This window comes from Pygocentrus nattereri, chromosome 18, assembly GCF_015220715.1.
Source record: "Pygocentrus nattereri isolate fPygNat1 chromosome 18, fPygNat1.pri, whole genome shotgun sequence".
Classification (NCBI taxonomy): Eukaryota; Metazoa; Chordata; class Actinopteri; order Characiformes; family Serrasalmidae; genus Pygocentrus; species Pygocentrus nattereri.
This window is the reverse complement of record NC_051228.1, coordinates 17,359,494-17,377,778: the sequence shown is the minus strand read 5'-3', so window position 1 is coordinate 17,377,778 and position 18,285 is coordinate 17,359,494. Positions and strand designations below refer to the sequence as shown.

The 18,285-nt window shown below is 40.4% G+C and overlaps 1 protein-coding gene across 1 annotated transcript; it reads right to left on the bottom strand.

The window, feature by feature from the left end:
• Window positions 1-5,947: 5,947 nt before the first annotated feature.
• Window positions 5,948-15,440, bottom strand: npffr1l1 (neuropeptide FF receptor 1 like 1). Its single transcript, XM_017718894.2, has 4 exons — window positions 15,390-15,440; window positions 13,953-14,234; window positions 12,972-13,071; window positions 5,948-7,725 (listed from the first exon to the last, which is right to left on the bottom strand). The coding sequence occupies exons 2-4, from the start codon at window positions 14,230-14,232 to the stop codon at window positions 6,921-6,923; spliced, it is 1,185 nt and encodes a 394-aa protein (XP_017574383.2). The 5' UTR covers window positions 14,233-14,234; window positions 15,390-15,440; the 3' UTR covers window positions 5,948-6,920.
• Between the last annotated feature and the right edge of the window lie 2,845 nt (window positions 15,441-18,285).

Here is an 18,285-nt window from a genome sequence, read left to right as displayed (position 1 = left end):
GAAGGGATATTAGTGAGAATGAGATCTATAAGTGTAGAGGAAGAATGAGATTTAAGGTTTGGTCTAGTAGGCTCAGATATAATTTGGGAGAGATTTAAAGCATGAAATTGCTGCTGAACTATTTCAGGGGGATTGATCATATCCCAATTTAAATCACCCAGAAGAACAAATTCAGAGGTGATAAAGGGTGCTAGGAGTTCACTAAGGGCTGTAGCAGAGGGTGTTCTGTAGCAGACAGCGACAGTAAGAAAGAAACATGTTGAGAGTTTGAGCTTTATCACCAGCAACTCAAATTGCTTGGGGACTGACTTAGAAAGAGCAACAGTGCAATGCAGATGGTCTTTAACATACATAGCTACACCACCACCCCTGGTGGCTCTATCCTGATGGAATACATTAAAGCCTGGCATCGAGATATCAAGATCAGTATTACTTTTCTTGAGCCATGATTCAGAGATAGTTAAAACATCGGGGTTAGAAATATGTACCAACGTTTTTAAATGATCAAAGTGCCTTGGATTTAACAGACTACAGATGTTCAAATGTAGAAAACCCAATGATTTACGATCACAGAAGTCACTAAATAGCAATTGAGATGAAGTGAGGTCAACTGAAGCAGGTCCAGGATTTGGATGGACATTACCAGAGATAAGTAACATAAGTAAAATTAATATACGCTTGAGAGCAGTATCAAAATAATCCAGTTGATTATCTTTCACAGAAAGTGTGTCCACATGTAAACAGTGAGAACCAAACAGCTGCTCCAGTAACATAAGTGAGTAGAATTGAGTAAGATGAGAAACCTGAATGAAAGGAGGTCCTACAATTTTGGTGATGCAGTAGGATGAGACATCTCTGGGGAGTAAACTGAAATCCAGTGTACTGCTGCCATGAGATACAACCACATCTCCAAATAAATGCCTACTGAGAGGCTTGGGAGCATGAGACTGAGAATGTAAATGACAAACAATAATGTACAACAAACCAATGGTGTTTTTAACAGGAAATGCATGATAGGCTAGGTATTACAGCAAGTACAATAAAGAGACTATAATAAGAGGAAAAGCAGAATGAAGTAACAAGACCAGGCAGTACCGGGTAGAAGGCAGGCCTATGCTCAGTAGCTGATGGTGTTAGCAGTTCTTCCAAGTAGAGTGAGGATCTCAGTAGCTGGTGGTGTTAGCAGTTCTTCCAAGTAGAATGAGGAGCTCAGTAGCTGGTGGTGTTAGCAGTTCTTCCAGGTAGAATGAGGAGCTCAGTAGTTGGTGGTGTTAGCAGTTCTTCCAGGTAGAATGAGGAGCGCTGTAGCTGGTGGTGTTAGCAGTTCTTCCAGGTAGAACGAGGAGCTCAGTAGCTGGTGTCCGGTTAGCCTAGCTGGCTAGCAGTTGGAATACAAGTGGACACAGAGGAAACTTTTGGGAGCTGGATTTGAGAATATATCCATGGGCAGTTCTCTCAGCTGGTTGGCATCGAGCAGTAACTCCTCCAGGCTGTGGCTGTAGCGATAGATCTCATCGGGCACGGTGTGCAGAGAGCAATGCCACTTTCCCCGCACTGCCAAACTATTTAAGGTGTAACAAGAAAGGTAGCTAACTAGCTACTGAAACATTGTTATGCTATTAGCAATTTTTATGCTTGTTATGAAGAAAATGAAACTAATACATTAAAACGACATTAAACTAATATAATACAATGGTTATCATAATTTATTAACAGAGAAAATACTTACATTTGTGGGTTTCTTTGGTCACTCACGCAGTCATCTTGCTGGTTCTCATAGCACTCTGCTTGGAGTGTGAAAAACCTCCTTTTGAAGAGCCATGTAGTCCTAACACTTCGTACTACCCTTCTATCTCAACAAAAATTGGGAAACCCTAACCCTAGACGTGAGCGTGCAAAACAAAGGGCTAAGGGCTGAGTGGTAGCGGCAAGGGGTGAAATGCGATTGGGTCTAAGACTCGCATCTTAAATCAAGGCTGTGTGTCTTCTGAAGTGGGGTCTCTGAACAGTCAATTACACATGTAGTGCACTGAGGCATTGTTGCTTGGAGTGTCTCCCTGGACAGCCATGGGATGTAACACCTCATCTTTTCTACCATGAGGTCCAACCAACATAAAGTGACCTTACTGACAATAGGTGGTGTTACATGAAACCTCTCAGCAATGTAATCCTGCAATAAAATTAGCTGAAGCTTCATCAGGATCATTAAGAGCTGATCTTTGGGGTGTAGCTGGAAGCAGTTGTTGTATCCCTGTGTCAGTTCGGCAGCCAGTAGATTAAATGCATCCAAAGCCTATCCTGTGTAAAGTATACAAAGGTGGTCACTTCTTAGTGGATCACCATGCATTTCTGCTGGTTCAGTACACTGTATTGCCTGCTCACATAGAAGGGGCAGTTGAGGTGATGCATAGGCAGCATAGCTGGGGTCTGACACAGATGGATGTTCCCATTGTGTTGCTGCATCACTATGTGTCACAGGCATCAGATCATTAGCGTCAGTGTCCCCCTCTACATTGCTGGTTCATTTATCTGTGAAAAATAATACTCGCAAATAAGTTTTACTGTTTTGGCAACTGTGAAAATAATACACGTAAATGTTGGACTAATGGACCATTGATACTTACTGTCTATTACTGCACTATTGATATTTGCACAGACAGTTACTGTACTTGTTTTACTCTGTATACTTATCCTTCATATATGCTGCTCTCACAGTACATACAACCAGCATTTGCATTTTCTTTGTATATATGTATATTCTACAGGAAGATTCACTCAAAAGAGGTCCCAAATATTCTGTAATAGTTCTTGCTAGGACAAAGCAATCTGAACGAAACAACATGCAATATGCTAAGCCGGGATGCCCTGCATCGGTGCAATAAGGTAGGCACCAGACAGCAATTGCAACATTTAACCTCCGTTTGCATTTTCTTGGTACATACCCCCGTACACCCTCGAGTTTCTGGCAGAAAACAGAGATCACTTGCAGTATCGCATGTAATGCAATTGATTACACATATGTCAAGGTGCAGTTTGCTTCATCCTAAGGGGAGTTACAACAGAATATTTGGGGCCTCTTTCGAGTGAATCTCCCTGTATTTACACACACTGGCCACTTTATTAGATATATTATTTTCGTCCACACAACTGCCGCTCACTGGATATTTTCTCTTTTTTGGACCATTCTCGGTAAACCCTAGAGATGGTTGCACGTGAAAATCCCAGTAGATCAGCAGTTTCTGAAATACTCAGACCGGCCCGTCTCGCACCAACAACCACGTCACGTTCAAAGTCACTTAAATCACCTTTCTTCCCCATTCTGATGCTCGGTTTGCACTTCAGCAAGCTGTCTTGACCACCTCTACATGCCTCTAAATGCATTGAGCTGCAGCCATGTGATTGGCTGATTAGCTATTTGTGTTAACAACTAAACAGGTGTACCTAACAAAGTGGCCGGTGAGTGTATACTTGCACATCTTTTTTTCACCTCTCTACCATCCTCAACTCTACATATTGTGACCACAGCATCATTTACCACAGTTACCTCCAGCACTTTATATGTAAATAATACTGTATTTGCACTTCTGTTTAGATGCTAACTGCATTCCACTGGCTCTGTACTTTGTCCAATGACAAAATCTACTCGAATCTAATCTAATCTAATCTAGTCTAATCCAATATTACAATGTATGTCTTAATCTGTAAAACTATACACATAACTGAATGTTAATGTGTCTATTTTTTAATGTTCACTCTTTAAAAATCTAAAGTGAATAACATGACTAAAGTCTGAAGAAGCTAGGTTACTGCTGTGGACACTGATCATAATGTAGTTATGCTAACGCAACAAGCCATTTGACGTTAGCTAGCACAGGTTAATGGTTACGTTCATTCTCTCATAGGTTAATGTCTTTCCTGAAAGTATCTCACGCGCCTGATGTGTCCGCTTCACTGGAGCTTCATAACTGAGCCATTTCTCAGGATGTTCTGGTGTTGGTTTCCCCTCCACATAATGGTAAGAGTAGACGTAGGGACGTTTGGGTGGATGTTTTAGCACCTTCAGCCACAGACGCAGGTCCTCTTCTTTGGAAGGCGGTGGATGTAGGTTATAGGGTCCCCCATAACACTCTGACTGGTTTCTGTTGTGTTTGTAACACTCATATTCAAGCGAAATGTGCCTGTTCTTTCAGTTATTGTGACACCCTCTAACTGTGTTGTCTTATCTCTGTGGTCTGTGGTCTAATGATAATCAATCGATCAGTGGTCGCACCAGAAGTTCTAACACAAAGTAAACAAAGATGATGTGTTGTCATGGAAAATAGAGTGAATAAAAAATGAGGTTCTCCCATCACACCCATATAAGAAATTAGGTTTTCCCATCATGCCAATATAAGGAATAATGTTTTCCTTCATGCCCATATAAGGAATGAGGTTTTTCTGGTATGCCCATATAATCAGGTTTATCTCTAAGGAAAACAATTATGTTTTCAAAAGTCACTTTTATCTCACTCTCCCTTAAATGAAAGTGTTCCAAGCTGTTTTGTCCTGCAACATTTAGCATTGTTTATGGATACCTAAATTCAGTCAAATGTACAGAAGCTGCAAAAACATTATATTAGAGAAGGAAACAGACTTTTTTTATGTAAAGCATTTTTAATACTTAAAGTCAGTTTGATGACAACAACGTATCAGATAGGAAAAAGCATAGCTACTGTTTCTGTTGTGTTTGATTATATGGCTGTATTTTATCTCATAAGAGAGCAGACACAGAAAGCAGGCGATCGTTTATCAGCTGCCGCCCCGTCTGCCTGTTTACCCTCTAAGATAAAGGTAGGTTTCATTTCTTCATCAGCTCACTGGAACCTGCTGCCTTCTGTCATGTTTTGCAGCGATGGCCACTTAAACAGAATGACATGATCAGCCAAATGAGTTTCTTCTATTCACATTTACATCACAGCATATTGAAAAATGCGTTTTCATTGCAATTTACCACATTTATTTATATCAGCAAAAAAATGTATCCGCCTCAAATGAGCATACAAACTTTTATGCAAATTGCCCACCAAGTCTTTGTTCTTCAGTTAGTCAAAATGCACATACAAATATGTGGATGGAGGCCTGGCTTCTGGCTCCACTGAATTATGAGGCAAATAAGTTGTCAAAATATAGAAATTGTTACAAATGTGCTACCAGAAATCTAACACTCCTGCACTTTTAATCAACATTCTTCATTAAGTGAAGTTAAAATGAACTTTGGGCTGCAGTTATGATTTCGGTCTCATTTGAAAGGATAACTCATAATAACTGTCTGACTGACTGTCATAGAGTAAAAGAGGCTAGAATGGAGGAGTTTAATTCCTCCCAACTCATAGATCTCTAAACTGATCTCTGACTCTTGCTGTGTTATCAGACCATGTGTTCTGGGTTATGATGTCTCTAATGGTTCTAGTTAAACCTGTTAGCCTGCTAGTCTGGAACCAGGAACCAGTGCAACTGGGTCAATCTGCATTTGGAGTGGGACACCATGTCACTTGCGTTGCAGGGTTTAAAAAGTTGCTTAAAAGACGAGGCACAGCTCCAGAAGTTGGTTTGTACATTTACACAGTTTTATACATTATAAATTTCTCTGATATTTGTTTTTTATCCTGTTTCATTGTCACGCTGGATATGTAAAACAGCTTGTCATGAAACAGATTTTCATCATTTGAGAAACTATTTTTAATATAAAACAATGTTTTTAAGAGGTTTAACTAAGGAATTTGTGCAAAACAGATTCATGTTTACTTCTTATATCATTAACATTATGTAATGTTATATTATAAAAATATGTATTTTATTTAAAAAATCATTTATCACGGGTGCTATCAGGACTTTTATATTACATTTAACATATTAATTCAGCTCTATTAAACTGCTTCCTTGCATCAAGGGTCATCAAAGAGGAAGCATCTCAAGGCATGTGTGTGAGTCCACACTTGCTCAATATATTATTATTATATTATTATTAATTTTTTAATAATGTTTATCAGGCAGCACATAATGTCTATGTGTCACTGGTGTTATGTGGTCACCTAACCACCAATGAGTCAGTCAATTTACAATTTACAAAACCCTCAGTTTTAACCAGAATGTCCCTGGAGCCATAGTCACTGGTGTTACACCATATTAACATAACACCAGTGATGTGTTTACAATTATGCTCTGCTTTTTGCAAATATGACAGTAGGAGATGTTAATGGACACATTAAGATTAGTTAGTTTTGGGATGAAAAAAATTGATTTTTCAAAAATGTATCCACCTGAATTCCCTCTCCAAATGGAGAATGACCCAGCTACAACACAAGCATAATGGATTTGATTCAGTGTGGAATAAACATTACTATATAGAATATAGATTACTAGATGCACACTAACATTATCTGCCTTGCTAGCTGTCTTTCATTAGCTTACATTAGCTTACGCATTAGCTTACACTATTGGGCTAACCTTTATACTACTTCACTGCCTTAATTCCATTGAAAATACTCAATAGTTTATTGATGATCATCCACATGAGTTAAAAAACTATGACATAGCTACCTAGCAAGACATTATAATAGCTAATTTAGCTGTAAATTGGTTATCCATATGTATACAACAGCGATGGTTGCTACCACAGTTTTAGCTATGCAACACATTTTTGCCCTTACTTCCACCACATGATGCCATTCAGTGTCAGAAACTACATAAGCAAACAGAAACTACTTAACAACTCCACACGGTTGTGATGAGTAGCCACAGATAGCACAATGCTAGTTGGTGCAAATAATCTTTCGTAATTCCACTACAAAACTGAACATGAATGTTCTGCAAACATCTTGGATGATTAAGTACATTTGTGGTAAGGGTGACAACTGTATATATAGTGGAGTTATGAATATTCACTCCGTCCAGGCTCCATTCATCTGTTTGACTCCAGTTAGCCTGTCCAAGTCCTCCAGAAGAATGCCCTGAACCTGAGTTCCTCTTAGCTCTTTCTTTCCTCTGTTCGCTTCTCCGTTCCCGACGGATACCTTGTTAGCTGGTAGCAACACAAAACGCCTGGTGAACATGGTGACTGGTGGCAAGTCGCAGGACCGGCAGGCCACTGCAGCCTGGAAACCTCGTCGAAAATTCTCGTTGAAGAAGCCATAGATGATGGGATTGATGCCGCTGTTGAAGAAGGCTAACCAGTGGGCCACGGGGAACAGGTAGCTGCTGAGGAAGTCAATCTGCTGTCTGTTCAGATCCTGGTAGTCTGTTAACAGCATTAGCGTCCACAGTGGCAGCCATGACACCATGAACAAGGTGGCCACCATGATTAGCATCTTGATGACCTTAACCCTGCGCCTGGAGCGCCCCCTGCGGGCCTCGGAACCTCTGTGGTGCCGCAGGTTTCCTGAGAGCTTAGCGGCGATGCAGCCGTACATGATGCTAATTAGCGCCAGTGGTGCTAGGTAAACGTGGACAAAGATTACAGTGGTGTAGATCCGTCTCATGTCAGCTTGGGGCCAATCCTCGTAACAAACAAATAGCGGGTATGTCTGATTGTCCTGAACCATGTAGGTGTCATCAAGGTGGATGACGGTCAGCGTGGCAGCCGAGGGGAAGATGATGGCGAAAGCTAGGAGCCAAATGAAGAAGATGGCAAAGAGAGCCGTGATTGGCCGCATACGGTGACGAAACGGGTACACAATGCCTGTATATCTGGATGGAGAAATAAGATATTAAAATAAACCATCATCACTTCCTGAAGATAAATAAAATGTAGATAGTGTTTTGTTAAAAATAAATGAGCATGTTTTCTGTGTTGGTTAGCATAACTTTGCTGATTGTCATATAGCATTACTGCTATTGAGGGCTGATTGTCTGGTATTACTGCAACTGAGAGCTGATTGGTTAACATTACTGCTTTTGAGTGCTGATTGGTTAACATTATTGCAATTGAGTGCTGATTGGTTAACATTACTGCTCCTGAGTACTGATTGATTGGCATTACTGCTACTGAGTGCTGATTGGTTAGCATTACTGCTATGGCATGCTTCATCATTAGCATTACTGCTACGGCAAGCTTATTCGTTAGCATTACTGCTACTGAGTGCTGATTATTTAGCATTACTGGTACCACGTGCTAATTGGTTGGCATTGCTGGTAACCGAGCGCCGATTGGTAAACATTACTGCGACTGAGTTCTGATTGGTTGGCATTACTGCTACTGAGTTTTGATTGGTTAATGTTACTGCTACTCAGTTTTTATTGGTTAACATTACTGCTACTGAGTACTGACTGGTTGGCATTACTGCTACTGCTACTAACAGTAAAAAACAAACATTTCTAAAATTTTTAAAAGGTAAAGTGTCTCTTTTACCTTATACTTTTGCTACCTTACTGTTTACAATACTAAAGACACTTCATAAATTAACAATGATAGAAGTATCGGTCAACTTAGAAAAATGAACAAGTCAGAGTGAGTGGCTTTAAATATGAAAAAGATGTAGGAAAAACTGCATCTTTTATTTATATACATATGATATGTTCAATTCTCCAGAGTGCTCCACTTAACTGCCAGCTATGTGAATGGCAGATTTAGAGCACATTTCACTTTGACACTCATTGAATCCAACAGTGCCAGTAAATTGTGTGCATATAAAATTATAGATGTTCATACATTAAACATATAAAAAAACTCTCAGTACTCACAGCTATGCATTTTGAATTATTTATGCAAACAGAGCACGTTATTGTGCAGATATAAGGACAAAATAATGTAGAGAAAAATAACAGAAAGGATGAACAGAATAGATCAAGGGCCCTGATCATACATTTGTGTTGTATTTTATTTTGTCAGTCCTAACTCAGTCCTAACAGTCCTAACTCATTTTCCAGCGCTGTTTTTGTCCCTTAAGCTGAATGGTGAATCCAACATGCAACTTTAAAGTGCATTTCTTTACAGGTCTTTTATGGCTATTCTTAGTATCTTATATAGTCAGTGTTGGCATAGTTGCTCAAAAACAATAATCTAACACAATGGGATTATCAGAAAATTTAAAGGACAAAGAACTTACTAGCACACACACACACATACTAGCAACCATTTACATTTACAGCATTTAGCAGACGCTCTTATCCACAGCGGCTTACAAGAAGTGCTTTGTCAATCTAGAGAAAGTATCTTTGCTAATTACCAATAGCTTAGAGAAAAAGACCGTCCTGAGCTCAGATACTGCTAGAAACAAATATGTCACTGCAGACACCAAGAGAAAAATAAACAGAGTTGAACGCAGAACTCTGTGCCATTCAATGCAATACAATAACAATAAGATACAATACAATAAATAAAATAAGTGCAGCTTGTAGTTCAATGCTCATTTAAGTGCTGTGTAAAGAGATGAGTCTTCAGTCTGCGTTTGAAGACAGTAAGAGACTCTGCTGTTCGGACAGCCAGTGGGAGTTCATTCCACCACCTGGGTGCCAGTACAGAGAACATTCTCGACGCTTGTCTTCCATGCACCTTGAAGGATGGCGGGTCAAGCCAAGCTGTACTCGAAGCTCGAAGGGCTCGTGGTACAGTTCGAGATTTCACCATTGCCATCAAGTAGGTAGGGGCTGGTCCATTTTTGGCTTTGTAGGCAAGCAAAGCAACCACTTGGGATACCACAGCAACGGCCTAGTAACACCTTAGCAACCAGCTGAAATACTGTAGCAATGGCCTAACAACACCATGGCAACCACCTAGCACAACATAGCAAAGGTCTAGCAACACCTTAGGAACCACATCAGATAACATGCTAATGGACTAGCAACACCTAAGCACCCACCTGGAATACCATAGCTATGGCCTAGCAACACTTTGTCAACAACCTGGCACAACATAGCAATGGCCTAGCAGCACCTTAGAAACCACCATGATAACATAACAACCACCTAGTATATCACAGCAATTGGCTAGTTACACCTTAGCAACCACCTGAGATACCATGCCAATGGCCTAGCAACACCTTAGCCACCACCTGAAATACTGTAGCAATGGCTCAGCAACACTTTAGCAACCACCTGGAATACCATAGCAATGGCCTAGCAACACTTTGGCAATAACCTGCCATAACATAGCAACAGCCTAGCAACACCCTAGAAACCACCTGGGATAACATAGCAACCACTTTGTAACATACTAGCAACCACTTAGCAACACTCTAGCAACCACTGAAAATTCCATAGCAACCATCAGAAATATCATAGCAGTCACATAACAACCACCTCCAATACCATAGTAACCACATAGCAACACCAAAGCAACTAGTTTTAATAACGTATGAACTGCTAAGCATACCCTAGCAACACCCTATCATATCGGCTCAGGAATTAAGTGTACTGAATCATCACATATAACTATTTTGTTTTTATATCATATCAACTGAAAGGGAGAGATTCACACCCCTAACTAATACCATTGCAGGGACCACGCACCCACCAACTGCCAAGCAATGCCCTAACAACAAACTGGAATACCATAGCAACACAATAACAACTACCTTGAATCAACGTATTAACCAAAACAAGTTAAAACAAAAGAAAAAACAACTGTAATGTACAACTGCTTTAGCTTTTCTAGTTTACTAGCTAGCTTTGTCAAGTTAACTTGAAGTTTATTTACATATGAGTAACACAAGTAATAAAAAGTAGACTTTTATTATTCAACATCTCTCTGAGCACTGCAGTCGTTCCAACCTGCTTCAAGTCCACCATCATCATCCCTGTGCTGAAGAAGTCTCCAGTGTCCTGCCTCAATGACTACCGTCCCGTTGCACTCACTCCCATCATCATGAAGTGCTTCGAGAGGTTTGTCATGAGGCACATTAAAGACCAGCTTCCTCCTTCACTGGACCTACTACAATTTGCATATCACCCCAACTGCTCAACAGACGATGCCATCTCCACCACACTCCACCTGGTTCTCACCCACCTGGACAATAAAGACACCTAGACACCAGAATGCTGTTCATAGATTTCAGTTCAGCATTCAACACCATCATCCCTGAGCAGCTTATTGGAAGACTGAGCCTGCTGGGCCTGAACGCCTTCCTCTGTAACTGGCTCCTGGATTTTCTAGCTGAGAGACCTCAATTAGTCAGGATAGGTAATAACATATCCAGCACCACCATACTGGGCACCAGTGCCCCTCAGGGCTGTGTGGTTAGATGCGGAACCAACAACCTGTCTGTATGAATGTAGACAAAACTAAGGAGATGGTTGTTGACTTACGAAGAGCGTGAGGTGACCACCCCCCACTGAACATCACTGTGGATTTCCACGCTGTGGAAATCATCCGGAGCACCAAGTTCCTCAGTGTCCACATCACAGAGAACTCACCTGGTCCCTCAATACCAACTCCATAGCCAAGAGAGCCCAGCAGTACCTATGTTCTAAAAGGGGACTGTGGAGAGCAGCCTGAGCAGCTGCATCATCGCTTGGTTTGGAAATTGCTCTGCCTCGGACCACAAGACCCTACAGCGTATAGTGAGGACAGCTGAGAAGATCATTGGGGTCTCTCTCCCCTCCATCATGTACATCTACACAACACATTATATCCGGAAAGCCACTATAATTGTGGACTACCCCATCCATCACTCACACTGACTTTTTTCACTGCTGCCGCCTGGCAGAAGGTATCGGAGCATCTGTGCCACCACTGCCAGACTCTTCAACAGCTTTGCTCCTCAAGCAATCAGGTTTTTAAACTCACAATGACTAAACTAACCCCTGTCCCGCCTGGCACACACACCTCCTTTGATGCTTTACATGCACTGGAACATCTGGAACATTGCTGATACACTGTGCTTACACTCCTCTCACTCCCCCATGTGCTTTTCTGTTTACTTTCTGGTTGTCCTGCTGCCTTGTTTCGTAACTCCGCCCCAGATTGTTTCTACCTGTTTCCCACCTGTCCCTCATCATCCCTGTGATATATGAGCCCCATGTTTGCCCTGGTCTGTGTTGGTCTTTGTTGGATTTGTTTGATGTGCTGATTGTATTGTATGTATGCATGCTTGTTTGATGTGCTGTCTGTATGTGCTGATTGTGTTTTATGTTTTATGAATTGATTGAAGTGTTTGGTCTTTGTTTTGCTTATGTTTTTTGTCATGTCTTACCCTCATTCTCTCTGTGTTGGCTATCTGAATTTGGACCGTTTCTGCCATGACCCTGGATTTGCCCAAAATAAACTTTGCTTATCTCAGCATGTGCATCCGCCTCATTGCTCCACATTACAACACTGTTTTACTCAGGTTTTACTACCTCAGTAACTGCTGTGTTTATGTATGTCATCTGACTGTGTGACTCACAGATCACAGCATGTTAAATATCTGCACCTTATTCTCACTACCTCATGTCCAGAATGAGTGATGTGTCGGTGCTGCACTGTCCTGTCTGTTTACTGTGTCTATTGTCTGTTTAATTTATCGTATTTATTGTTTCTAGCTTCATTTTTGTTTGTACACCGTGTCTGCATGTTCGCACTTTGTACTCTTTGTTCCTTGTTGCACCGTGTTGTTCCTGGAGTGGGTAACTTCACTCCACTGTGTACTTGTACGTAGATGGAATGACAATAAAAGCCTCTTGACTTGACTTGACTTGATTAAGTCAGTGCTTGTAATGTGATTACAGGAAATTAAACTTAAATTAAAAGTATTTCACTACTTTATTTCAGGTAAAAAGTTCAGATCCCTTCACTTTCTCAAACTCCAGTCAGTGAAACCTCAAGGTGGGTATTTCTAATAAAGTGGCCAACCAGTGGAACCTCAAGGTGGGTGTTTCTAATAAAGTGGCCAATCAGTGGAACCTCAAGAAGGGTGTATCTAATAAAGTAGCCAGTCAGTGGAACCTCAAGGTGGATGTTTATAATAAAGTGGCCAGTAGTTTATTTGTGTCCTATGTGATCAGTAATAAATCCTTACCTGTCCACCGCTATGGCGACAAGTGTAAAGACCGATGCAGACACAGACATGCCCTGGATGAGGTTACTGAGGGTGCAGGTGGTCTGACTAAAGGGCCAACCTGCAAAAAAACCCCAAAAAACATAGATTTATACTGAAGAACGCAGTGAAGCCTCCTGCTTCAGACATCACACTGCATCACAATAAAAGATCTCTTGAATATTTATACTGTATCTATTCAGTCAACAAATCTGAAAATGTATAATGAGAGCGTGAAGGATGGCTGTCAAAGCCGATGCCTCAGGCACACACCTAATGGGTGTGAAAACAGTTCATAATTGGTGCTCAAATTACAGGTGTGTCAGTCACAGAAACTGCTTTTGTAAGAGGAAAAAATGACTAAAATATCATGTTCATAGCAGCTGTCTGGACTGAGGATTTATTAGAAAGATGAAAAAGTGTGTGATAAAAAACTCACAGCCATTCCAAATTTTGAAAAAAGTAACTACTATTATACCACCTACAATATCACCACCTAGTGATCAGATTAAATATTACATGGACACAAATATTAGATGAACGTAACATTTAAATCAACATGCCTGATTGCCTATGCAATTTAGAAGAATAAACTGGAATGAATAACTGCCTCTAACTGCCTCTGTGTTGTGATATAAACTGAGTCTGTTCTACAGTTTCTCATTAGGTTAAATGAATAACTGACTCTAAATGTAGGTGTTGGGATATAAACTGAGTATGTTCTACATTTTCTCATTAGGTTGAATGAATAACTGACTCTAAATGTAGGTATTGTGATATAAACTGAGTCTGTTCTACAGTTTCTCATTAGGTTGAATGAATAACTGGCTCTAAATGTAGGTGTTGTGATATAAAGTGTGACTGTTCTACTGTTTCTCATTAGGTTGAATGAATAACTGGCTCTAAATGCAGGTATTGTGATATATAGTCTACAGTCTTCTATAGTCGTTTTTGCAGACGAACCTGATATGAGGCTGTCGATCAGTGTGGTGGGCACACATACCACCCCCACCAGCAGGTCGCTGACGGCCAGGTTGAGGATAAAGAGGTTGGTGACGGAGCGCATGTTGCGGTTCCGCAGCACCACCACACACACCAGACCATTACCACACACACACAGCAGCAGCACCAGCAGATAGGATAGGATGTAGCTCATGGCCATCGCAGAGGAGTGCAGGTAATACGGCAGAAAGGTCAAATTAGACCCTGAGTCTAACGTCCAGTTCACATCTGACATGTTCATCACTACAGAGAGAGAGAGAGAGAGAGAGAGAGAGAGAGAGAGAGAGAGAGAGAGAGAGAGAGAGAGAGAGAGAGCGAGAGAGAGAGAGAGAGAGCGAGAGAGAGCATCAAAAAGAGAGGAGCAAAGAGGAAAACAAAAAGGTACAGAGAGAGAAAACAAGAGAGAAAGAGAAGAAAGCAAGAAAGATATACAGAGTCAAAGAGAGATGATGAGAGACAGAGTGAAGTTTCAACTCTTTTCTCTAAATTATTGTCACTAAACTCTCATAAATGACTTCTTAATTAAAAGTAACTCAAACATGTTTCGCTAATAGCTATTAGTGTCACTGTTCATCTGAGTGACATCACAGACCCACAAACATGCAAACATCTCATCCTCATCACTGACCCAGCGCAGAGCTCAGCAACCCTCACACTGACCAGATGAGATCACTGCTATCAGTTCACCTTTTATAAACTCCCAATATTCAACAACAGTGGGAGCTGGTTTAAGCTCAGCTGTATATAATAAAGGTTACAGATGTAACTAAACTGTACTGACTTCTGTGACCTGCATTGCACTTTACATTAACCATGACCGTATGCAGTAAGACTCTCACACACAATGTATTTCATATAAACAAGACATCAAATCATAAATGCATTTTCACAGAGTATGTACCTACAAAACTTGCTTTTGTCATGTTAAAGGTTTACTTGATCATATTTAAAATTCAGATACTGGAATACAAATTCATTTCGAAAGGTATGACACAGTGAAGTGCATCAGACAGGATTCTGGCTGTTTTCATACATTTTCAAATGGATTTGATAAACACATTTACATACATTCATTTTTTGTGTAGCACATTGCTACATACAATTTAAAATAAACATGTTTTAAAATATATTTGGTTAATATGGCAAAATATTCTGAAATATATTTTAATGTCTGGAATGTATTTCAGCATCGACTTCAGTGTGTTTAACACCTGTTTCAAATATATAAAAATGTCCATATATTTCTTCCATAAGGGTCTTCTTCCTGTCCTTGTTAGACTGAAGCAGATGAAACTCTTTTCACTAACATACTGCAGCAACAATCAGAGCAGACACAAACCATAGATAAACACAGGTAAACAACCCACAGATATAAACCGCACGCAGCGTGAGACTTACCTGCTGCAGGAGCCCAGCGTGTACTACTCACTGGAGCGCAAGCCGCTTTCTGTTTTCTCATTCAGCGCACAAGACTCATCACTTTGCTGAGTACGTCACACAATCACACATGCAGGCACGCGCACCACTTTCACTTCATACTAATAATAGCTGCTACCAGTCCCTCTGAGACATTTCCGATACACTTCATTACAGAGGAATCCCACCAATCTAAAAACAAAATCCTGCATAATTGAGTGTGTGAGTAAACAGAGTGGTTTGGTGTGAAATGGTTCAGAGTGGTGGTGATAGGAACCAGAGGTCACCATGACTACAACACATATATAGACATTTTATTTGCTATCCAAACCACATGTTTTCTGAGTTTTATTCTGGAATGTTCATGATGAGAAAATACTGGAAAATCTGAAATAAGGTTTCTTTGGGGACTATTGCGCCTTTTGTGTATCCCTCCACCATTAATGGATTTTAAATTCTCAAAAATAATATAAAACAATATCTCAGCCATCAGGCAGTGAATTTATACCCATTTCATTTCATAGCTTTCTGTGTGGGAGCTTTTAGAGGTGCACGTCTGGTTGTCCACCACTGTGAACAATTCTGACTCAGTAAGTTTGTCTAGGACCAAACCACTCTGAACGACCCTCTTTTCATGTTAACCACTTAATTATGCAGGAATTTTGAAAAATTGGTTCAAAATTCCCCTTTAAGCACACCTCCTTGTTGATGTCTGATCCACTCATATTAGCTCAATTACCACGACCATGTCAGTGTCACTGCAGTGCTATGAATGATCCACACCCAAATAATACCTGCTCTGTGGGGTCCTATGGGGGTCCTGACCATTGAAAAACAGGGTAGCAGCAGTCTGTAACTGTAGAACTACAAAGTCCTCCAATGCAGCTGATAAAATGGACAGTGGGTGTAGATACAAGGAGGTGGACTTAATAAAATGGCTGGTTAGTATGTATATATTATTTCATTGCACAGCAGTAAGGGACATGACAGCAATAGAGAGTTAAAATGGTATAAATATTTTATAAACTTTTACACATTAAAGGCAAGGTTACTGTTTGTAAAGTATTCTGTGCATATGTAGTGCAAATCTGTTTAAATTAGTATATTCATAGCTCTGGTTGCATTAGGTTGGTCCAAGTTGCATTACTTTTTACATTCTTTACAAAATGAAGAAGATTATTCAAGATTTTTCACTTTTGCTTCCACCAGTTCTCCTCATCACCAGCAGAGGTCTCACTCCCCTGAGTACTGAGGAACACCTGTGTGTTATCATACGCTATTTTGTAGGGTATTTAAGGGGCACTGAGACTGCATTCTTTGCAATGTCTTATTTTGGTATATCCTACAATTCTGAGCCTTGTATTTCCTGTCTGACTTTGTGTTTCATTCGTGACTATTCGGTTTTGGATCACTTGCCTGTTGTTCTGTGATGTTCTGACAGTTTTGACTCTGCCTGTTATAGTTGATACCCCTTCTGATTGTCTAATAAACCTGCACCTGATACCTAATATCTACTGTGGAGTTGATTCTTACAAGTGCATTGTAATTACAGCTTGTTTAATTACAGAATGCAGCTACATCACAGTAATGTTGGGTTGCAGGTGACCAGGAAGTACCTACAGGTGTGCTGTGTAACATATATTTCCTCCATAGCAATACAGCACAATAATTTCCCTATCAGATTCTGAAATGTGCACTCATATTTCTCATACTTCATATTTTGCTTCTTATTTCTGTGTAAATCTCAAAATGCTTTACACAAAAATAGAAGTAAAAACACTATAAAAAACACTATGGAAAATAAAAGCATAATTACAAACAGAAAAAACTGGGTTGCAGTACTCAGAGTATAAGAACTCTACAGGAACTTGATATAATATATGATAAAGGAAAATGATACACAAAGGACACACGACCGACCGGCAGTCATATTTCTGACTTATCAACCATTCACCATCTGTGTTCCTCAATTGCCGACCAATCAGTGGCCATGTCCTCAACTTGTTGACCAACTGGCAGCCATGTTCCCAACTTGATGAGCACTCAGTTACCGTGTTCCTGACTTGTCAACCAGTCAGAGACTGCTTTCCCAACTTGTCAACCAATCAGAGGCCATGGTCCTGACTAGTTGACCAATCAGCAGCCGTATTCCCGACTCCTTGACCAGTCAGAGGCCGTGTTCCAGGCTTCTCAACCAATCGGCAGCTGTGTTCTCGACTTGTCGATCAATCAGAGGCCGTGTTCCCTACTAGTCGACCAATAAGTGGCCATGTTCTTGTCTTGTTCTTGTTGATGGAACAATGTTACCCTTCTAGGGAAAAAAATTAAAGTGTGCAATGTTCACAAGACATTCATTCTTTCATGTACAATGTCCTTTGATGTCACATACGACCTCAGACAAAGCAAAACTCACCAGGAAGCTAGTGTAAACTGAATAAGAGTGAAGTAATACATTCAAACTTTCTTTTTATTGGTGAGCACATAGGGTGAATTCTGACCTAGTTGGAGCAGATTAAAAGGGACAGCAGGACAACCAGCCAGTAACACGTTACTAGTCTTTAATAGTCTTGTAGGGTTGGCATGTCTCTCATAGAGCAGAGAGAGTCCAACTCAAGCTCACTTTACTCTCTACTCTTGTAGATTTAATGGAATAAAAGTTTCATTATTTAATATATTTATGGTCGGGTACCAGATAACCATCACTGTACAAACTTACTGTTCAACAGCTAAGAAACTAAAGAGCTAAAGAAGTTTAGTTGACCTAACATCATTAGCATTTGTCTGTTTGTCTTAGAGACCTTAGACTGAAGGCTTTATCAGTGTAAATTTTAAACCTTATGTCAGTGTCTGTTCTCTCACTGCTGAGAGGCAAGCTGTG